We start from the raw sequence: 23324 nt of genomic DNA, 5'->3' as shown, positions 1-23324 counted from the left end.
AATACTAGAGAGAACTCCGGTGCAGCGATCGTTCAGCTACGGCGAGAATGAGGCATATTTTTTGACGCATATTAAGACACACGACAAAGGAAGAAGCTAGACGACGGCACTGCGTTTTGTGAAGTCATGATTTTCTACTTGAGCATTCATATATATATATATATATATATATATATATATATATATATATATATATATATATATATATATGCATACGCATATGAATGTTCAAGTAGAAAAAAGATTTAAGAGTTTAAAAAGACAACTTACTGTTGTGTGTACTGCAACTTCAAGTCCCGTCACCGTGGCTTCGTTGCTCATTCCTCCAAAATTTAGTGCACAGATACAGAAACTCCTCAGTGCTACGCACACATTCACACTGAATTTCACAAAATTTCAGGAGCAAGCTTGCAGCTGTTATATAGCAATTCAGAATTGCCCATTTCGAAAAAGTTTAGAAACCCAAAACTCAAACGTGCTGGATGCTTGGAAGCATAAATTAATACCGCAGATTTCAAAAAAGCAAAAAAAAAACTTTATTTTTAGCATTGACTTTCACGTTAGTGTGATTTCCGAAGCTAATGAGATAAATGTAGGCACGTCACCGTGTGACGCATTTTGAAGGCATCGATGCTACCATGAAAGTGTTAGCGCTCCCATTTGAAGTCGCCGCAAATACCCTTTCGGCAAGTCTGAAAAGAAAAGCGTAATTTAATTATTTCGAAATATCTGTGCAACGTGTAGGGTAAAGCAAATTTTCGTAGACCAGCCAGAATATCACACAGTGAAAGCTTTTGTTCAGCTAGTGAAACAAGTTTGCGATGCAGCTTACCAAACCTGTGATTAGTTAACAAATTCATGTGAAACTCCTCGTTCTTGAAGCATTTTCTCCTTATTAGCAGACAATTGCCGCTCCGTTGCTAATTGAGATTGTCTATGAATTGTCTATGAATAGTGGTGCTCTTGCTTCCGCTAAAAAGTAATGGACTTGATAAAAGCCCTCTGTGCTTGTTATGTAACATGCAAAAAGAACGGCCGGGCGTAGCGTTAAGCAGTCCAAACCACCAAAAGAGCGGAGATTTCAAATTTATGGTCAATTACATTATGCATGGATTGCATTACAAGCAAGGGATGGGTTCCTCGTATTTTCGATTAGCTGCCGGACACTCGAACTCAATAGGTGTACAGGCGCATTGTGCCTGAGCCCAAGCCGTCCCTCAAAATCCTTGTAGTGGACATTTTAAAGCGAAAGCTTTACTGGCCGCGAACTTGCGATTTCGCCGTGGCGGTGATCCGAGGAGGCACATGACGTCACAACGCGCGCCTCGCCGCGGATATTTCTCTCTCTCTCTCTTTCTCTCTCGCTTCCTAGTCACTACTGCGCATGTGCCACTAGTAGCAGCGAGCAATGCACCGAGCCACAGGTGTTCCGCCGCTGTGCTGCGCCGCGCCTTTCCGCCGCCACCGTTTGGTATGACCTCACACCACGTTCCTCGTTGTTGAGCTCGCCTCCGCTCACTTCGCCAGCTGCGTCACATGCCTGATAACATGTCCGAGGATTGAAAAGGAAAGCTCACGTGCGCCGCAACCACAGTTGAGGCGACAGTATGGACAGCGACAATTCTGATAAGCAGGAGGAGGCCTGGAATCGACATCGGAACGAGATGAAGAGGAAACGAATCGCCCAGGAAACAGATGAACAGCGCGCCGAACGACTGGCTAAACGCCGCAACATAGCTAGACAACCAGACTAACCTGGACTTGCAATCAAGATTTACTAAGGCTAACCATGCTATGCCTTAGCTTTCGCTACGTATATCCTGGCATAGCCCAGCTAAGCCACTGCCAATTTTAGAATAGAGCAACGCTGAATCAGCGTTTTGCGGTGATTGGAGGCAGGACAACCCACGGGTGTGGGACTCCGTGTGCGTTCTATATTCAGGACATGTCATTCAAGTCATTGCTGTAAAAATCACAAGTTCCCACTCCTGAATAGACTACCAGAAGACGAAACAATATCCCATGGAGTATAGGCTGTATGTTCTATGTGATGAATGAAAAGTCTGTTAGAATATTAATTTTAAAAAAAGGCGGTAAAGATACAAGCATGCTGGAGCTACATACCTTGCCTTCAGCACACTGCATTCCTTCGGGGACGAATTCCGTATTACACCTACCAGGGCCATAGTACGTTCTCAAACAGCATTGAAACCGGCACTGTTCTAGCATGTCCGCTTTCTAAAAAGGAAAAAAAAATGAAAGGTTACTCAACGTCACATACATTTATAACACCTTCCGAGTACAGAAGTATTAATATGCGCTCGGATAATAACACTTCAGGAAAAATGAGATCAGACCCAAGTGATTCCTTCGACTCTAAACTCATGTGCTGCGATAGCTGCATTATCACCAAGTAAAAGCCGCCAATTTATTTTTACATGTTTGTGTGTTTCTCAAGGACTTCCGCTCTTTAATTGCGGAAGAATTGCCAGGAAGTCAGTGGAGCCGGGATAGGTGGTTGAGGGTGCGGAGAGTGTTTGAAAAGTAATGTTATAATTCAAATAAATTAGGAATTTCAAGAAATTTAATAGCTCAGTTATGCTATGATCAAGAACAACTATGCGCACATTGCCATACTCTTCTGCTACAGCATAAATTCTTGCGCCCTCCGAAATGCATGGACATACGCCACTGCTCTCAAATTCGCTGTACAGCAAGAGCGAACCTTGCACTAATTAACAAGCGCTGTTGCTGGGTTATAACAGCACTTGTTGCACGACATAACGTATTACCAGCTTCAGCTCGGCGAAAGATAGAGATATCTCGTCGTTTCTAACTGACTCATATCCGCTGCACGTCAAGGACCTTTGTCGTCCCGTGAGAATTCGTGTGATTTCATGAAACTGTGGAATCAGCACCAGCAGTACATGCTACAAACATAAGTTGAAATGGGAACAGAACATAACTCATCAGAAAGCTTGACTGCGTCAGGATTTATGCTGATTGTACGTAGTGCTTACCCAGCTGCAGAGTAGCAGCCTAAGTGGATGCCTTCGTTAGCTGTATGTTTTTGCCTGCCTGTGTAGTAGCCATGCGTGTACTTTAATTATTCCGCTTGTAGTGAGATGCCATCTTATTTCTATGCAGTAAAGATTTCCTTTAATGTTGCGTCATAGCAATATCGTTAGCACACCCGGCTCCCAAGAACACATTACTGCAGTGACACTGGGGATAACACGGGCGGGGAAGACGGGAGATGCAAATTGCAGACGATGCGCAAAACGAGAACAAGGTAACAGCGTCAGCCTACATTTCGACAAGTGGACTTGTCATACATCGCCTTGAAAAAGGCAAGTCCACTTATCGAAACGTTGGCTCCCGCATTTACAGTCTTCTCGTTTTGCTCATTTCAGGGACACTGGTTACATTCCCTGCGGTTAGATTCTCAGCTCGGCTTCTTTTAGGAAGTGAACGGCAATTTCTTGTGCCCGAACATTTTCGTGAGCCGATTCCGAAGATTGTGCAGTCTGGCACGGTCGTAAAGACCGCACGGTGATACGGCCCCAACGGTACTATACACCGGCACTGGGTGGTAAGAGGAACATTCTCGCATTCTTCCCTCTTGACAGCTATTGATGTAAACTACGTATGAAGCTTGGTCAAGAAAAGTTATCACTCCGCGCCTTCCGTCTGTGCTTCGCTGGGCGCCAACAGCGTTCGCTCGTACGAGCATACACGAGAGGATCCTTCCGACGGGTTGCAAATAAAAACAAAACCCAAAGAACAACAAAAATACTAATGTTCTAAAACAACGCGTTAACAACCGTATACCACAGTGTGTATGTTTCTAAGGGGGAAAGGTTGTTTCATTCAGTACTGAGCCTCTATAAAATCAATTGCGCACAACTGAGGTACGAAAACATAGAGCTACACTCAAGTGCGAACGAAGCCACCGCGAAAAGTCTGCCTAGCCTCCACAGCGTTCACTTCTATGTATGAAACGGAGTATAGCGTTTTGATAAAGGGTCGTTGCGACGCCGCACCTCTGGTCGAAGACGCCCCACAGGGGCTGTGCCGACGATGTCGTTTGAAACGCGGCACCGTCGGCAATCAGAGGCGGTTGCATACGCGGCACGGGGGTTCCGAGCTGGTGCTCGGGGAAGGGGGGCTCGAAGCAACAGTTGGCTCCCGCGTACACGTACGGAAAGGCGGCAAGGGAAGCGCCACTCATAACACAGTGACATCATAGTGCCACAAATAACCAGCTCCCGAAGCATGTTAAACGCTTTTTCGATAGCAGCCTGGGTTGGTTCCTTATTATCTTTTTTCCGTCTCTCGATGGCGATGGCGAAGCTCAGGCTGAGGAAGCGTCCTGAATGCAGTTAATCCTCAGACAATAACGGTCGGATTAGCGTAGCAAAATGGGCAGACGCACTAGGCAAAACCAGTTTCGAGTGCTTGACTGGCTGTCGCAATAAGAAAATAAACTATGTGATAAAATATACAGAGCTCGTTTCTTCATATTTCGCTACTCTGTAAAACACAACTTCAATTAAAAAAAACATGCGAAAACCCTTATGTTACGAACCTTGAGCTCATGTTGCAGAACCCTCGGGGGCGAAAATTAACCGGACACGCGACGTCGTTCATAGCTCCCCATGAAGCTTTGGGACCCTTAAACCACCAATCAATAATCAATCAATAATACATTCGAAAAGAGACAAGTAGGGATGCGTCCAACTTGTCCACCGTAATAGAGTCGGTGAAGTTAAGGCCCATACACCACCCCACGATAATTCTGAAAAATGGGCTAGTTGGTTATTGACATTATAAAGAACAGTTATAGTGCTACGGAAGACGAAGGCCAACACGAAATGCCCGACCAGTGTACAGCCTGCGCAGTTTGTATTTGTTTCCGTATTTGCTAACGCCGTACAACGTTTCATAATCAAACCACACATTCCACTGTAACACGCCATGGTCAGATGTTAAGTCAAATTTTCGACCTAAGCCCGTCTCGCGAGGAAGAAACAAAATTCAAATAAAACATACAGTCGTCAAATAAAAATAAATGCAATATGTCATTGATGGCGTTTCGGGGTCCCTACGGGTGCATATAAGATTTATTTCAAGCTGTACGAGAATAGCGACGAATGTCAGGTATTTTACCCTGGCCGGCGGCACTTTGTGGATGTCTCTTTATAGAACTTCTGGAGTAAATTTTGATGTATAACCATTAGCATGCACACAACAAAAACTCAAAGCCCCCTTCCCTCTCCCACCTTACTCCTGCCCTCGTGAAAGAAGCATAGCTTGAGCCGCAGCGCATGTAGATTCTTAAATAGACAATCTTTTTTTTTAGTAACCACCACTGATGTTCGTTAAACACTGCGATCCTTTAAATAGCAATGTGATGCTTACTTTTGATATCTGCATAAATGCACCAATCTCTCTTTGGCTACTGCATAAATACTCATACGCAGCTGCTGTTTTAGTTTTCTTTTACAGAATCCACATGGTATAAAACAACAAGACGCTATTAAAACTTTTTTCGTGTCTTAGTATGCTAGATATACTAGTAGTAAGCCAGGCTTGTGAGTGTAGTGAAAAACAGTTGCGTTGAAGTTATACCATCAACGGAACGCCGCGTCCCTGATGCTTCATCAGAATGTTGCAGTAATCTTCGGCACTGATCACTTGGCCTGGTGCTTTCCGATGACTCGACATGTAATCCTTGTCGGAGTTTTCGTCCAAGCATGTCTGCGGCACGTGCCTGTAATTTTAAAAGAAATCTCTACATATTTTTTTAATTAAGCGAGACTCTAAACAAGAATATTGCTCCAAAGAGAGCGCCACAGCCATTGACTGAGTCATTTGCTCTAAAATCTGATGCTGACTCCGTGGCCTTAACTTACGCGCACAGCGCACTTCTGGCCTTTATCGTATAGATTCGCGCTGGAGTGCAGCGTGTCAGCCACAGAAGGTACATTCGCTTTCATCGTATTTGTTGGTGCATGCGCCTTGATGCCACGAGTCTGTTGAACGCACGAAATTGTACAGCTCACAAATGGGGCCGGTGTCACACAAGCTTTGTCTCTCGAGGACAATGTCTAGGGCATCGTTTGCTGTCCCCTTTACCTCTCTCATTACAGTTCTAATGCACAGAATCACGGGAAGAGAGCAAGCAAAACATGTTTTCCAGATGTCTTGTGTTATCGCTAATGTTACGGCAGGTTTTTGGGGTGCAGTTCAGGATTCTCTATGTAAGGTGACAAACCCACCAGCTCAGTCGGAACCTGTTGCCTGCCTACCTCATGGTGCTATCAGGACCTTTCCTCACGAACCTTTCCCTTTGGCTTGTTTCGTAATTGTTTCAAAGTTGTCGTTCGCTTCAAAGCTGTTCTTTTTTTCCTTCTTCCGTAAACAACCAAACACCTTATGTCTGCGTGAATCATTCGCGGCATTTGTTCTGGATTCATTTCGGTGTTAATTCTCAGTTCACCAAGATGTACCTGAGTAGCGCCCGTATCTGGCCTTGGCTGCATGGTGACAGCTCGAACTTTTTACTGCCGCCGTCCGCGTAGCTCATGAGGTAGCCCTCTTCCCAAGGACAATCTTTGGCTCCCGGGCTGTTGGGTATCGCTCTCATTCCGGGATCACCGTCATGGACTGAGCCCAACCTGCAGTGGTCCAGTAATTATATGCACGCATTACTAAGGCTGCAAATTAAAAAAAATGGCATTATTAACCCTTTCGACACCCAAGATATTTCCTGGATAACTCTAAAAATCCCCGCATTTCCTTAAGCTTTCCCTAGGGTGGCACGTCCGGTGCTCATTGAAAAAATAAAAAAAATATATTCTGTATTGCGTGGGCCCAGTGAACACATTGAATAAGAAACAATGTTTCGAGAAAGACAGTTTCTCTCACAATACATAAAAGGATACAAAGATATTATCTCAACGCACGACAGCAAAACAAATGTAAACTACAAAATAATATGCACGAGTGCCAAACGAAGCAGTAGGCGATGACGTGAGCAGTGGAAAGTTGGTGGAAGACGTAGGTCCACATCGCGCTTGCATCAAGTTGAGTTTTAGCCAATCGTCATGTCTCTTTTCCTTATTAATCACACAATGCAAGCACACATGACAGTTATTTTCTTCTATAACTTTACTGTCAGTGTCCTTCGTACGGTCTTAATTACCAAACAAAATAACCCCTCAACTCCCCTTAGCGTTCTCTCACACAGCACCGGCGACACACGCAGATATATAAGGCCACAAATTGTGCTCTGTAACACAAACATAATTTGTGGAACACTGCGGTATAGCGTATGTACGGAAACTCAGGAGAGCACAGAGGTATTCAGTTTCAATTTGTTTTCAATTCAATAACAATGAATATGTAGCAGGCAGTATAAAAAAGCAGATTAAAAAAGAACATACGTGTGCGCGAGCTCGTGGGCGGCTGGGTAAACTCCTTTGTAGCTGCCAGCCGGGTCTTCACCAATGGCGACATTCTGGAATGCGCACAGCGTTCCGACGAATGCCAGGCCTGTTTCAGAAAAGGTGGCCAACGTTATCCCAGGCCACCACCTTGCCACCTTATGCATGAGTAAAAAGCTTTGCTTTCCAGGTCTTTTTCGAGCAGGTCTTTTTTTTATATTCAATCGCTGTATAGGAGCGCTAGTTCTTCTTTGACCTACCAACATTTGCGAGTGTTGTCATACTAGCAACCTATTGTAATCTGTGATCGTTTTCTATAGTACTATTTCTCTTGCGCAATTGTTTTTATTTATTTCATGTACTTATTTTCGAGCACGACAACGCACGTATTTTCAGACTCGTGACGCTTACCTGCGACGCCAGTGTCGATAGTTCCAGAAAGCGAAATAGATGCCATTTCCTGGCTGTAAAGTGAAATGACAATGTGGTAGTCATGGTAACGAACGAAGTGTGTATAAAGAATGGTAACATTATTTTTACATATTTCAATAACGCTTCATATCTCTTTAAATGCTTCAATATATTCCACGACTAAAAAATCGCAATATATAGATAAGATTTTTCACTATTTTTTGATGGGCACACAACAACACGGAACTCTTTTCCGTGCAGTGTGGTTGGTGCAGAAGAATGCTGGCTGCAAATTTCGAGAATATTTCAGTCTTCATATGTCAATATATCAATAGAAGAAAAACCTGGTCATCAAGTAAACGGCGTCAGGGTTTCCAGGGATACTTTGGTCGGCATACTCGGCGAATCTGTTGAGAGTTCTGTCAGCAATTAAATAACCGTCTTCCCTTACTTCGTAGTCACCATCCTGGAAAAAATAGATGTAAAAATTAGTGCTGATGATAAAAAATTATTACGTGATAAGTACTTATAATTTATTTTCGTGTTCTGTATAGACTGCTGAATCATGCGCCATGCGTCTATTACTTTCACTTATACAAAACCTTCCGGCGTGATACCTGACGTGCAATTTGTGTGTTGGTGTCTGCAATGTACACACAGCGAAAAACATTCGCATTCGGAAACATTTGGCACAAGCCGGTTACATGCCGCACTGTAAACCCACCCCAGAGCTGTCATCATAAATATAGCCATAAAAGTTTGGTGCTTACTGTATTGCGGGTAATGCCAACGATTTTCGTCCTTATTCTGGGGTTCTCCATTCCTTCGTACCATATATTCACCTGGAAATGTCAAATGCGATGATCAACACTTCGGCTGGAAATGTAATAGTCCTCCCTATGATGCTTCTGCAGCAAATACCAGTTTAAATGTATACATGTGCTTTTCCACCAATTAATGGTAGTGCTAACGGGGATTTGAAGCGTTTGATAAGAGAATGGCTTGCAGAATAGAAAGAGCTAATTTTTCTGAGCTTCCGTTTTGTTGATCCATGCTTGTAAACGCGTTCCTAACAATGGAAGCGTGTCCCTAAATGCAAGTACTTTTGACAATGAAGAAGTTATTGCATATAGGGAAAAAGACAACGCTCAAAAACATCGTTTCATGTCTATAAGAGTTTTTATACAAGCCGCAGCAATATCCACATAAATTTTTTCTCACGTTCCTTACGAAACCCCCAAACACCTAGGGGTACTTATTGAACCAACAATAATTTCTTCGTTATGACAGGTGACCAGACTAATTTTCATCAAACTGTTGCCTGCATCAAGTTTATTTAGCCTATTCTAACGACGTCCCACAGCCTGGACACTGACACGAAGGGGCTCTTAAACTTTTCAAATGTTGGCTAAAATTGAGCACCAAAGTATAATGAACACAGTGAAATTGAACAAGATTATTGCTCTCGCTTTTTTTCTGGCTGCGCCTACCGTCAGAAAACGAAATATTTAATTTTTAGTGAAATATTATAGCCGGTATCGCAAGTTTGGCAGCAATTATTTTATTTAAGATTGAAATGCGTCAAGCATAGAATGTGTGTTTAACTTTTATTAGGGGCTTTGCATTATTTCGTATTTATCATGCATGGACCTTGCCACGCTTTGTGCTCCGTTCCTTTCAATCATTAACGTCCATGTGACTATTAATTAGCTTACGCAGGATCATGTATAAAAATTTAGTGGGGAATCGCAAGATATTCTTTATAATGTTTCTTGTAGAACCACGATTCACTTTAAATGACCACTAACTTTACATTAGTTTTATATCCTCACCGTCTAAAGAAAGCTTAGTGGCAGTGCATCGTTCATATAATTATTTCCTCGTCGGATGCTGAGTTCGAGTGCATAATTCCCTGCTTTGTGAACCTGATCGCCAACCCTTTTTTTTCAGAGATACACTGGCACAGAAAGGACTGACTCCGAAAAGAAAATATACATATACAGAAAGCTCAGAAAAAAAGAGGAGGCAACTATAAAGCAAAAGGTAAATTGTTGCAATAGGCAAACCATAAACAAAGACACATGGGAAGAAATGATAACATGGTAATATGCAGTATGATAAATTTAACGATAAATATTTGAACTCGGCACAGGTTTTACATTGATTAATGCTCGTAGGGAGCCTATTTCACAGAGTTTAAGTGTCCAGGAAAATTGAACTGCGCAAAAGTTCAGTGCGACAGCGCATTTCTAGAACTTTATAATCATTATCACTTCGGTGAAAGACAAAGTGGGGAGGCAAAATGTACAGATATTTGTCCAATCCGGTGACACCAGAATATATCTAGAAAAGCATTTGCAGTTTTGCGGTCATTCGATGATGCTCTAATTATTTCCGGCCTAGATTTTCTTTAATTGCTGAGACACTGTTGCAAAAGTCATAGTTGCGAGAACTAAACCTCGCCGCACCGTTTTGAATTCATTCGAGGTTTTCAACAAGATACGAGGTTTGAGGGTCCCACGCTAAACAAAGGTGTCAAAGAATTGGACGCACATTTCTAACGTAAAGTTCATCTTTTACATTTACAGGGGCCTGATAAAAATTACGTCTAATGAGGTTAGTATTCTGGACAAATTTAAAGGGAGATATTCAATATGTTTATTCCACCATAAGTTTTCTGAGAAAATAAGACACCAAGATATTTATAATGCTTTTTTCAAGAGAAAGGTCAAGAGAAAGGTCATTCAAGTTATAAAGTGATCTCCCCGACAGACGCTTTCGGGTAAATGACATGAACTGACATTTTGAACTGTTAAAAGCCACCTCCAGTTTTTGGCACCATTCATGAATCCTGTTGAGGTCATCCTGTAAGTTGGAGACATCTCTTATGTTTAGCATATTTCTATAAGCAATACAATCATCTGCAGCTAAATTCACTTTCCGTTCAAGGCCCTGCACAATATCATTCATGTAAGGTAAAAATAACGGCCCCAGAACTGAGCCTTGCGGGACAGCTGTAGTTACGGTGGCTTGAGTTGATGAAACTGCATCGACCAGAACGTGCTGAGTGCGCCCAGTTAAGTAACTACTAATCCAATTGATTATAGTAGGGTGTATTGAGAGGCAGGATAACTTATGTATTAGTAAAGCATGAGGAACAAAATCAAAAAGCTTTCTTAAAATCCAAAAATTGGCAGTCGATTTGAAATCCAGACTTATAAAAGGGAAACGGATCATGGCAGAATTCTACTAGTTGCGTTGTACATGACAATACAAGGCTAAGCCCATGTCGGGAATTCAAAAAGAAATTATTGTTATGAAGTTGTTTCAATACGGCAGTGTAAATAATATGGTCAATTGTTTGACAGCTTGCGGACGTCAGAGATATGGGCCTGTATTTTTGCACTGAATTTTTAGGTCCGCCTTTATGACTTCGAACTACATCACCTACCTTCCATTAAGCAGGCAATGAACTACTGTGCAATGATTCATTAAATAACACAACTAGGAAGTGGGCTAGTGCTTCAGAACAAGCTCTCATTACCTGAGACGGTATACCGTCAGGACTGCAAGCTGCTTTCGCCTTTACATTTGTAAGCAGCTTAAGGACACCATTGTACGTGACAGTAACCACGGGCATGTACTCAGGCATTTCACGTACTTCAGGTAGGTCATCAGTGCACGTAGAAGACGGATTTAAATAGGAATTCAGACAGCAAGCCTTCTCGTAATCGTCGTACACGGTATTCTCAACAATACTAAATTAGTCATTGTGGTCATCTCCTTACTGTTCGCTTTCACAAATTTTCAAAATTCTTTAGGACTTCCTTTTAACTTCATGCCAAGCGAAGAAATGTAACTTTGTTTAGATACTTTGATCTTTTCTTTAATGTGTTGCCAATTTCTCGCAATGTTTTACAGATATATTGCAGCGAACTCTTGGGCCCTATCCCCCTAAAGTATTACGATATGAGATAGTAATAGGGGAGTTCTGGGTTGTCTCCAAAAGTATTAGCCTTGACGACATACTGCGTACTGGAGATGCGAACTGCAACTACAGCACTAGTGATGACATCTAGCTGGGCTTTGTCCAATGACACCACATTAGATACGTTTTCGTGTTACATTGCTGTTTTTGTCCAAGAAAAAGAAATCAAGGCAACGTGTTAACGATTACATCACTGCCAGTACTTCACACCAGTCCCCAAGCTAACTCAGTATGGTTAGTTACTGCTATAACCGCTGTGTGTCCTCTCTGATAAAAATATTCGACACCAGATGGCGCCGCAAACCAAATAGCCATGTTTGCGATAACCCAGTATTCCTCAAAAGCCAGTAGCGCTAAGGGCAAAGTAAAACTGCCTAATGTGTGAGTATTAATAGACTTATTTTTTGTATCAAACAGGATACAGAAACTCCTCCTATAACTAGCGCTGAGGTCAGAAGTGCCTTGCAAGACATGGAACGAGGGAGAGCGGTAGGAGAAGATGGAATAACAGCCGATTTAATCAAAGAGGGAGGGGACATATTGCTTGGAGAACTGGCGGCTCTTTATACGAAGTGTCTATCGACTGCAAAGGTCCCAGAAAACTGGAAGAATGCAACCTTTATACTAATCCACAAAAAAGGAGACGTTAAAGAATTGAAAAATTATATGCCCATTAGCTTACTCCCAGTATTATATAAAATATTTACCAAAATTACCTCCAATAGAATAAGGGCAACACTGGACTTTAGTCAACCAAGGGAACAGGCTGGCTTCATGGAGGGATACTCTACAATGGATCACATCCATGTCATTAATCAGGTTATTGAGAAATCCCCAGAGTATAATAAGCCTCTCTATATGGCTTTCATAGATCGCGAAAAGGCATTTGATTCAGTAGAGATACCAACAGTCATAGCGGCATTACGTAATCAAGGAGTACAGAACGCTTGCGTAAATACCTTCGAGAATATCTATAGAGGTTCTACAGGTACCTTAATTCTACACAAGTAGGAAAATACCTATAAAGGAAGAGGTCAGACAGGGAGACACAATCTCTCCAATGCTATTCACTGCGTGCTTGGAAGAAGTATTCAAGCTATTAAACTGGGAAGGCTTAGGAGTAAGGATCGACGGCGAATATCTCAGCAACATTATGCAAAAAAGAGGTGAGGCGTGCAGACAGGACACAAGAGTAGAGAAGTGGACAACACGAACGCCGACTATCAACTGAAGGGAGCACTGAGGTGAAAAAGAAAGAAGACACAAAACTCATCTGCGCAAGCTCAGGAAAGGTATCACCACGTGTCAGTCGGGTACATGTGTCGGTCTACGTGAGAGATAACTGTTAAGGCACTTAATCTCTTCCTTATGTAAGGTAATCGAAGGCTGACTCACGCACGCACTTCCACCGTTATAGATATGCCATGCCTCTACCATAAGACGCGTATCTATAAGACGCGTGCCTTAACAGTTATCTCTCACGTAGACCGACACATGTACCCGACTGACACGTGGTGATACCTTTCCTGAGTTTGCGCAGATGAGGTTTGTGTCTTCTTTCTTTTTCGCCTCAGTGCTTCCTTCAGTTGATAGTCGGCGTTCGTGTTGTCCACTTCTCTACTCTTGTGTCCTGTCTGCACGCCTCACCACTTTTTTGCATAATGAATCCTTACCAACTAGCTCAGCTTTCTGTCGTTCTAAATCTCAGCAACCTTCGATTTGCCGATGACATTGTTCTATTGAGCAACAATGGAGATGAGTTACAACAAATGATTGAAGACCTTAACAGAGAAAGTGAAAGAGTGGGGTTGAAGATTAATATACAGAAAACAAAGATAATGTTCAATAACCTGGCAAGGAAACAAGAGTTCAGTATCGCCAGTCGGCCTCTAGATTCCGCGAAGTAGTCCGTTTACCTAGGTCAATTATGCACTGTGAATCCTGATCATGAGAAGGAAATTCACAGAAGGATAAAAATGGGTTGCATCGTATACGGCAGACATCGCGAGCTCCTGACTGGAAGCTTACCATTATCATTGAAAAGGAAGGTATACAATCATTGTATTTTACCAGTGCTGACATATGGGGCAGAGACTTGGAGACTGACAAAGAAGCTTGAGAGCAAGTTAAGAACCGCGCAAACAGCAACGGAACGAAGATTGCAAGGCATAACGTTAAGAGACGAAAGAGAGCGGTTTAGATCAGCGAGCAAACGGGTATAGACAATATTCTAACTGGCATCAAGCGAAAAGAAATGGAGCAGGGCAGTTCATGTAATACGTAGGTTAGATAACCGCTGGACCATTAGGGTTACAGAATGGGTACCAAGAGAAGGGAAACGCAATCGAAGACGACAGAAGACTATGTGGAGCGATGAAATTAGGACATTCGCGGGCACTAGCTGGAATCGGTTGGCGCAGGACAGGGGTAATTGGAGATCGCAGGGAGAGATCTTCGTCCTGCAGTGGACATAAAACAGGCGGATAATCATGATGATCACTTTCTATTTGTAAACGAAGTACGCGACATTTTCAAAGGACTTGTTAAGTGACCAGGGTTAAATGATACAACACAAGAAATGGAGACCAATATCTTATCTATAGAGCAGAAGATACACAGGAAAGAGGCCGCTCAGGAAGAGTGGGGCTTACTGCGTTCATTAAGACGGCGATGTAGGCGATGAGTTCTTCGTTTGTCTCGAACTGCTTCTCGTGGCTGCTGCAAGACACTACATGGACTTCTGCGACGTACTCTTCGGGCAGCTCCCCATTCGCCGGTGGTGGTGGCTGAGCTGCGAGATATACAGCATCTTACAGCTTATTTCAGGTGCAAGATTACTCTGCCCATCCAGAATTTAGTTTCACCTCATTTCTTGCACCTTCCGAATCACGAAAAAGGACTGAGGTGAAACAGCGCGAAAAAGACGCGGACACAAGGAAACAAGTACCACAGACAAGCGCTGACTGCCAACTGGAAATTTATTAGAAAATAACCGGACATTTATAGCTTCTTCAGCATAGGCATGCGCACATCAGTCGCAAAAACATCTGCAAATCATCATTTTAATCTTTCTTCCAAAAATGTGATTTCTTTTCCCGACAAGGCAAGATATGCCTTGTCGGGAAAAGAAATCACATTGAAAGGAAATCATGTGTCCTCGTCTTTTTCGCGCTGTTTCACCTCAGTTCTAAGTATGAACCAACTAGCCCTCATCAAGATCTTACTAACACGAAAAAGGTACTGTCGGAAAACAGATTAAGCGTTGACAATTCTCTGGTGAACTTTTCAGAGATTACAGAATGCGGACGACACGATAAAACTTTCTGCAGGAATGTCAGATACAAGAATATGAATAATTTGCAGCCTAACATGCTTCAAAAGCTATATGTCAAGCCTCATGAAGAATAAGCTTGATGTAGACACTGCGAAAAACGAAAAGTGGACCTGCTACATGCAGACGTATGGACACTCAGAACAAACGCCCAGCCATCAACCTAAAAAATCATTTCACTAAAACAACGTGGGCATATTATTCAAACTTGCAGCTGAGTTTCCGTGAGAAGTATCTCAAGATCTATGCGGCGCGTGTACAATTGCGCACACAGCACCACGGAGGCATTAGACTAATACCGTTAGTTGACTAATGTTTTTCGAACCAGTTCCATTTATGGGCAACTCTCAAATGCGGCGATTAGCTGCAGGACAATCGGAAACATGATTTTCGCACTTGCAATCATTTTGTTTCGCATGAATATTTAGAATAGCGAGATCATACAGATTGTAAAAAAATTATCTGATTGTGCCAGCTACGAAACTTCGTTTCCCAAACCGAGCATGCTGCGAGTGCCAGTCTATGGGTGTATTGACGTGGCACCAGTGAGCAACAAAGTAATATTTTTCTTCAGTGCATGGACGGCTAGCGCCTATAATGCCACCTATTGTAGCTTCTCGTTCCGAGGCCCTTTCTTCTGTGTTGTCAAGGAACTAAACATAAAACTTCCGAAAGCGCTACGATTAGCAAATTCGACTGAAATACGATGTTCGTATGAAATGTTGTCAATTTTAGGCTTCCTTTTTGATGCCTACTAAAAAGAGCACCACCTTGTGGTTATCTTTGCGGTTCAAAGGTGACGCGCCAATCAGCAGACTCCCACGTTTTCGGCGAATTATCGTTGCCGGATTCTGCAACACGGGGCTTATGGAGATTTTCGCAAACGGTATGACTAAAGAGCTCGGGATTTTACTATGCGTGCTGGTTGTTCACGGGATCAGGGCTTCTACGTTAAATGACGCTTTGTGGTTAATCCGCATAAATGTTTGCTACGTATGAGGCGTACGTAAATGTACGCAACAACCGCAGCTCCTTCGTCTTGTCTGTGTGGAATCACATGCAGAAGCCCGGTGCTTTGCCTCGTCGTCATGACTTTGCGACAGCGCTTTGGTTGTGAAATGTGGCAGACATGTGGGGACACGTGTAACCCGTTGCGTGTGACAATGTTTGCAGTAGATTTTATTTCAGCATATTTTTGTCTATGATATACTTCTAGTGAGCAAGAGGTAACATTGTGTGGTTTACTAGATGGCTTTCCATGACACGACCTGTGAACAGAAGCTGTATGGTTGGGGCACGCCTCTACAAATGCATTACGCCAATCATTCTTGGTGTTTTCTGTAAGAGTGTTTTAACACATACAAATAAAGTTCTGCCGTTAAATTAAAGGAAGGTTTGTCAGGAGCTACCAGACAGACGGTACCAGTCAAAACAGCTAGCCAGCACGGCAGTGGTATGTGACCCTCCGCTTGCAAGCAGTGACAGCCGTTTGCTGTGAGTATGATTCTAAGCCACTGCACGCATTTGGAATTTATTGAACTGTATGAGCATTTGTTGAAGAAGCTGACATTTCTTGTTAAGATCGAAAGAAGTTGCAAAAAAATCTTTCTTCTTCAGCGTTAATTATTGAATTGCCACGAGAAATACGGACAATGAAGTTGAATTGAGTTTGAACAACTACTGCAGGCCATGCTCTAAACATTTTGGAGAAGTCCCTTACTCGGCAAATAAAGTAGCAGCAGATAGGTTACTTATGTTTTAACTTATGTTTGCGCAGGTGCACATGGTTGTCTCCACCACTGTCTTCCCTTTATCTACCGTATTCTTTTACGTGTGCTTTGGTCAGAGCAGTAACGGATTACCAGCTCGACTAAATATGCACGCTACCGAGTTAACCGCGTCATGTCATTCAAGTTTACCTGTCAGAAAAAGGAAAGAAAATATCGCAGCACTTACTCGACGACCCCCATGGCGCGTTGAACCAAGGAACATTGAAGGGTGTGATCCAAGTATCAGCCGCTGAAAAAGGCAGACGGCACCAACATTTCTCGAAGAAGCAAGAGTTTGTAGCAGTCAACTTGACTGGGACAGTGCTTGAACGAGAAATGATGTGAACTACGCTTGCATGTTGCGCCCAATGGAACCGACCCTGGTTTCAACACGTGCACTCAAGGCGCGTGTAGCTTGCGAGACTGCTTTAGATGACCTGCGATTTTTGTGTCGCGTTGTTCGTGAAGCTGTGCTTGAAACATCGTACATATTATTTCTTTTTAGCATAGGACAGTATGCTTCTGTCTACTATTTGGCGTTCTCGGTACTTTCTCCTAAAATTGTAATGAAAATAGTTTGACGGTGCCTTCTGTTGTCATGGGACATTACATCAATCAATTAGGTGAGTGAAGATACATCACGAATTCCTTTAGTCAAAGCAAGACAAACAACAAAACAAATATGATCAAGCACATTTATGAGTGTCGGTAGCGCTATTGGCAATAACATAAGCACAATGACATTAGAAACAGTTGCCTGAACTCCTTTCAGGTGAATCATTAAGTCTACAAGATAACGTAAGGCTTGTGCGACTCTAAGATGGATAGAGATACCAAAAATACCCCATTCCGTACTAACTTTCGTCAAACTTTTGCTTTACGTCGTCAATTTCGTAAACTTTATGAAGTATTGAAGCATCTCCGGAGCGTTCGCTTGATGGCATTGGTTTTATCCTCAATGTCGCGCTTAATATACCTTCCTGAAAAAGAAGGAAAAAAAGAGGTCCACTTGATAAACCCGGTGCTTATAAGATATTCATGTAAACTATGCACTAGATGACACAAGATTTTGAATGTGTCTGAAGCTTTTTTGGGACTAAATCCATTTTTACTTGCGCACCGTCATACTGCACTGTAGTAAATTAAACTCAAGAATCTGATGAATGACGCGCTTACCACTTTCACTGAGTGGTCGTCTTCGTAAAGCATAATCGACGATTGATACTTGCTGTCGTGGTACAGGTTTTCTTCTATACGAGATCCATTCCACTGGATAAAAAGAGTGCTTTAATCAAAGCCGGCAAAATAAATTTTTGTCATTAAGTAAAGACACTAAAGGGACACCAAAGAGAAACAGTTTGTCACTTTCGGCAGGCCATATTATGACAGATAAGGCCGATAAGGCAGATAAAGTAAGGTATTGTCTCACAACTTTGTTTTCATTTATTTCGGTATAACTGCATGACGATAAAACGAAGGCCAAACAACCGTTTCTTTAATATCACGCCAAAATCCCAGCAAGGTGCATGTCACTGTGACGTCACGGATTTCATTTAATTTTTGATCTTTTGATCATTGGGGCACTGTAAAACTCTCTAAACAAGCCAAGTACAATCTGTCGCTCTCTTACGTTGCAATTCAGTCCATCTTAACTGAAGAAAAGTTGCTACGCCTGAGCAACGGGAGATTAACGGCGTCGCGACTACTCGTCTTTCGTTTTTGCGCCTCTGATGGCTTACAAAACCTCCTTTCGCGGGAAAAGTGGCTTTTCTGTTATTTAGGCAATTTAACATTACATATTTAATTACTTTTTGCTTTAGGGTCCCTTCAGTAGTAAATATCGAAGTCGTACCGTGTGCAATGATAATTCGTGTTGAGAGCTGTTGACAGTGTTCTCACCGATGAAAGGGAAAACTGTCACCTAAACAGCTAGTAACTCGAAGCTACAAAGGACACCAACACGAGTTTCTCAGAACGAAAGCTTTGCAGTTGAAGAAAGATCCACCCTGATCCGGGATATGAACTCGAGACCAACGCCTTTACGTTCTACCAGCTGGCCTAACCAGGAGGCTAGCAGTTCGTATTTAGTATCCCAGTGCTTCGAGCTGTCGATTATTTCGCTCTCACTCAGCGATCTGCTAGCTCTGAAAAGTCGTTGGTCCCGGTTTCAGACCTCGGACCAGGTGAGGCTTTCTTTCTGGGAAACTCGCATGGGTCTCCTCTGTTGCTTCGCACTACAAGTCGGACCAATGATGATTTTTTTTTCCTTTCATGAACACTCCTCCACTTTGCGGGCTCCCGCAGCACTCATTTGCCAGGTTCTCACCAATGTATCTTCGGACTGCCTGCCGGCATTGGTCGTGAAAAAGAGGTCATCGGCCAACACTGAGCTCTTCTGCAGGCGCAGCGTCATGTCGTCGTTAATTCGAAGGAGCAACCGTCCGTCGTCGCTTCTCTGCTGCAACAACTTTGGGTAAACTAATTCTTCCCTGAGAGAGACTTGAGGAAGGAAGTGCGAAATCAGAAATGACGCTCTATATTTGACAATTTGCGGAATATGTCTCGTTTAGCCCTTTCAGACCTCATTTCAATTTGTTGAGTTTCATGGCATTTCTTTCAGCTTAGGAATCATAAAAAGTATACCGCTGTACAATATATTAAAAGCTTTAATTCTTTAGTGCGTTTTGTTTTGTTAACAGAATGTGGATTGCATGCTACAGGAACACCACATATAATATCCTCAACACGTTTATGTCTAGCAGGCTTGAAAAGCCCCTATCCAGCCACTCGAACATTATGACTGATGCAACAGGTAGTGAAAAACAACGAAAGGTGTGAACCCACTACATAAGACGACGTACTCTTACTAAGCAGAATGCTCAACCATTCACCTTCCCACTCGGTTTACTAAAACGTCTTGCCCATGACATTCAAACTTGCTGCATATTTCAGATCAGAAGTATTTAAACACGCACGTGACACGTTTTAACTATCCCATTCAATAATATTTTTGCTACTGATGTAGTATCGTAGCATGTACAGTTGTGTACGCACCACCTGAAAGGGCCAATGTAGCAATATGGAGCAAACAATGGAGGGTGGTGAACTAAAATTGATTTATATAGGGAGTGATCATGTGTCGTTGTGTACGCGGTATTGTTGTCCCGTTCACCGCTTCCGCAACTCTTCTAGAGATAAGCGGATCAAGATGCCGCTTAGCTTTTTCCTCATGCTGGCTGCAAAGCACTCTGGCAACTTTAATGATGCCAGTGCATACCGAAAACTGTATATTCTAAGAAAAATGTCAACACGGTGGGAAGTTACAATGATTTAAAAGTTTGATTCCTGTGGTAAAGTGGCCGGGAAGCGATGTTTAAAACGCAGGAATTTTTTTTGATTGCAGAGGGCTCTGGCGGTTCTTGTTATGAAAAGAGGCCATGATTAGTGTTTTTCAGTAAAATAGCATAATCTCTTATAAAATTCCTGTCACGCTGTGCCACCATTCGCCTGAATTTCTTGCCGATACTTTCAACAAGTTCTAATCATGTCATTTTTTTCTGAATTCACGCGAACAACATATAAGACCAGAATTGTGGCACACACGACCCTCACCATTTTCAGTATATATCTTGGAAAAGCACCTTTAAACGAAATATTACACCTGGACCCACTAAACAAAGCCTTCAGTGCCTTAATAAAAGCTATGAATGGTGTGGTGACAACGACAAAAAAGAAGCAGGCAGACAAACTGCAATTGATATCTACGTGACGCGAATTATTGCGGGAATTGTTGCCTCCCAAGACACCGACGTGTGTTGAGCTGGTGGGGCCCATGAGGCGCTAAACACGCTTTGTCGCTTTCCTATTGCCTAGAGTTTTTATACGTCGAAGGAGCGAGCGAGCGAACGAACGAACGAACGAACGAACGATCGAATGAGCAAGCGAACGAACACGTACTCCCTGCTGTTGCACGTACGCTATGACCCCTGTTTGACATACCCAGTTGCGCATATGCAGTGGCTTCAGAGGCACATGTTCAGTGGGCCTAGTGCACATACCCAGTGACGCATACTTTTAGAGTACACAGTTGTCAAGGTCGCCCAGTGAAAACGCCAACACGCACGCCAAAAACTGAGTTGAGTTCAAGAATACTTCACACAAAGTAAATATACGGGTACAACTGGAGCCCTTGGCGAACAAACTGTAGCGACCGCTGCACTCCGGTTCGTATTGTGGTTCCCGGTTTCCGCTATCCCGACTTGACCTAACACATCTTTGTCGATGCGCGTAGACGGATAGATTAATGATCTTGTGAGAGCCAAATTATATAAGAATAGCCGCAGCTGCGAAAAGGAAAAACACGTCATTTGCACAGAAGGCCCGAGATGAACGCCAGTGGTCGCATTCGCTTTCCTTATGTTCTGTAGACAAACAAAATGTCAACCTGGAATACATCTACAGCAAGTATATAGTACAACCGACTGACGGATGTCATTAAGGTGATAACATGTATCCTAGGGCCCAGAACTTATTAGGGCTAGCGGATGACGCCAATATTAAGGTAAGGAATATCCTGCAGCACAAGAGATTTCAACGCGTCACATGTGGAGAGCCACGTGTCCTCTGAAAGACGTCACGTTATCAATAACCTATTTATTACCCCTTCACGAAAAAAGTCTTTCCCAGCGATGTCCACTTTTCTCTGCATCTGTCTAATCTGCATCTGCCTCTGCATTCTCTAATCTTAACCCATCACATAATTCTCCGTCAGCATCGACTGTATGTTCTCCGTTTGGAATCTGTTCTCTTAGTCTAGTGCAAATTGTAAATAGCTGCACATTTATGTTTGTTAGTCTGAATAAATGACATGAGGACGATAGGAGCGAGAATCTAAACATTGTTCCGGAAGGTAGTTACAGGCTGCGCTGCGACTCATGCCAAATATGGTCACATCTAAGCGTGGTAGAAGGGACCGATAGAATTCGCCATCACAGTCACACTCACGTGATATTCGTATCGAAATACAAATTTCAGTTTGTAGGAGTAGTTGAATTAAATAAAGTGAATCCAAGGGTTTTACATGTCAAAACCACGATTTTATTATGACGCACGCTGCAGTGGGGGACTCTAGAATAATTTTGGCCACTAGGGGATCTTCAGCGTGCTCCCAATGCAAGGGACACGGATGTTATTGCATTTTGTCAATATCGTAATGCGGCTGCCGCGGCCACGATTACACCCCGCGACCTCGTGCTTAGCAGGGCAGTGCTATAGCCGCTAAGCCACCGCGGCGGGTGTATATGAGTAGTTGTTCTTGCGGCCTACGCAATGATCCACAAACTAGTAGTGTCATCTGAAGCGACTACAAGTCCACGTTTGGCGTAGAGTCCGTGTCCCCGCAAACATTTCTGGCCGACTGGACCTATTAGCACCCGTTGAAACACCGAATCTTGAAAAGCGGGAGTTTTAATTATTGTTTACTGCTACCAGAAAAATAAATAATTTGAACATTTTCGTATTAGCCCTATCATATTTTGTAATGTTGGTCTTATAAAATTAAAGTAGGCACTAAATTCACTATCAGTGCCGATGTGCTTAAATATTTGTGACTCACCTGCTAAAATGGCGTTGACGAAACTCATAAACAATGCTAGAAAGAACATGCTCCTAAGATGTAAGCACCCAGCGACAGCTCTTCCGTGTACAAGCGCGCAAATTTCACTGCAGATTTTAGTTATATACGTGTTTTCATGTGGCATTACCCACTTGACAGACAGCTGCTGTCGACAACCCTTGATGTGAGTTTTTAACTTACAGCCGCAAACCTGGTCTGTCATATATTTACCTGAGCTTATGTCAGTTCACACATCTTGCCCAAGGACGGTATATAAAAGGAAAAGGGGCTAGCATTTCAGTTTATTTAAGGCCAATGGTAGGGGACCTCACTTGTTTATTCACGTGTGAGGAAGTGCCATACGTACACGCATGGTTTGTTATGAGCAACTTCTGAGCTTATAAAAGCAAAAAAAGGTGCTTAAGTTCGTAAGGACATATAATTGAAATACAGGCGTGAAAAACATGGACGCCAGAAGAACGAGAAGGCGTCCCTGCTGTACTTATCGTTTTTCGTGTCCGTGTTTTGTACAGTGCATTGGTGTACCATGTATTTCCGTGTTTATTCACTGCTGCATTGAAAACGTTCATTTAAAACTTTCCTTTAAAACTGTCATATAAAACGTTTATTTAAAATCTCAGCGCTTTTAAAACGTTCAACAGACGCTCTATTCTAAACATACGGAGTTATTTCCTGATCCTCTTCGCTAGTGAGCCGTTTTGTCAAAGTGCTTTGACGCTCCAAATATTCTCACAAAGCTAAG

At 42.8% G+C, this 23324-nt stretch overlaps 1 protein-coding gene across 1 annotated transcript; it reads right to left on the bottom strand.

Annotated features, from left to right (window-relative positions):
- Positions 1 to 512: 512 nt before the first annotated feature.
- On the bottom strand, positions 513 to 22670 carry LOC126546221 (venom metalloproteinase BumaMPs1-like). The gene is made up of 14 exons (XM_050194372.2): positions 22562 to 22670; positions 19274 to 19446; positions 18124 to 18216; positions 17807 to 17927; positions 17135 to 17197; positions 14499 to 14638; positions 8630 to 8701; positions 8204 to 8325; positions 7860 to 7912; positions 7449 to 7557; positions 6513 to 6680; positions 5632 to 5773; positions 2125 to 2238; positions 513 to 692 (listed from the first exon to the last, which is right to left on the bottom strand). The coding sequence occupies exons 1-14, from the start codon at positions 22608 to 22610 to the stop codon at positions 648 to 650; spliced, it is 1464 nt and encodes a 487-aa protein (XP_050050329.1). The 5' UTR covers positions 22611 to 22670; the 3' UTR covers positions 513 to 647.
- Between the last annotated feature and the right edge of the window lie 654 nt (positions 22671 to 23324).

The sequence above is a fragment of the Dermacentor andersoni genome, chromosome 10 (genome assembly GCF_023375885.2).
Source record: "Dermacentor andersoni chromosome 10, qqDerAnde1_hic_scaffold, whole genome shotgun sequence".
Taxonomy (NCBI): domain Eukaryota; kingdom Metazoa; phylum Arthropoda; class Arachnida; order Ixodida; family Ixodidae; genus Dermacentor; species Dermacentor andersoni.
This window is presented reverse-complemented; position numbering and strand designations above follow the sequence as displayed.

What these genes read in the sequence shown, in the direction of transcription:
- LOC126546221 (XM_050194372.2), bottom strand. Translation starts at nt 22,610, where the DNA reads ATGTTCTTTCTAGCATTGTTTATGAGTTTCGTCAACGCCATTTTAGCA. An exon ending in GGCAGTCCGAAGATACATTG is followed by an intron (nt 18,217 to 19,273) that starts GTGAGAACCTGG and finishes CTTTTTATCCAG; the next exon opens with TGGAATGGATCTCGTATAGA. An exon ending in CGCGCCATGGGGGTCGTCGA is followed by an intron (nt 14,639 to 17,134) that starts GTAAGTGCTGCG and finishes TATATCTCGCAG; the next exon opens with CTCAGCCACCACCACCGGCG.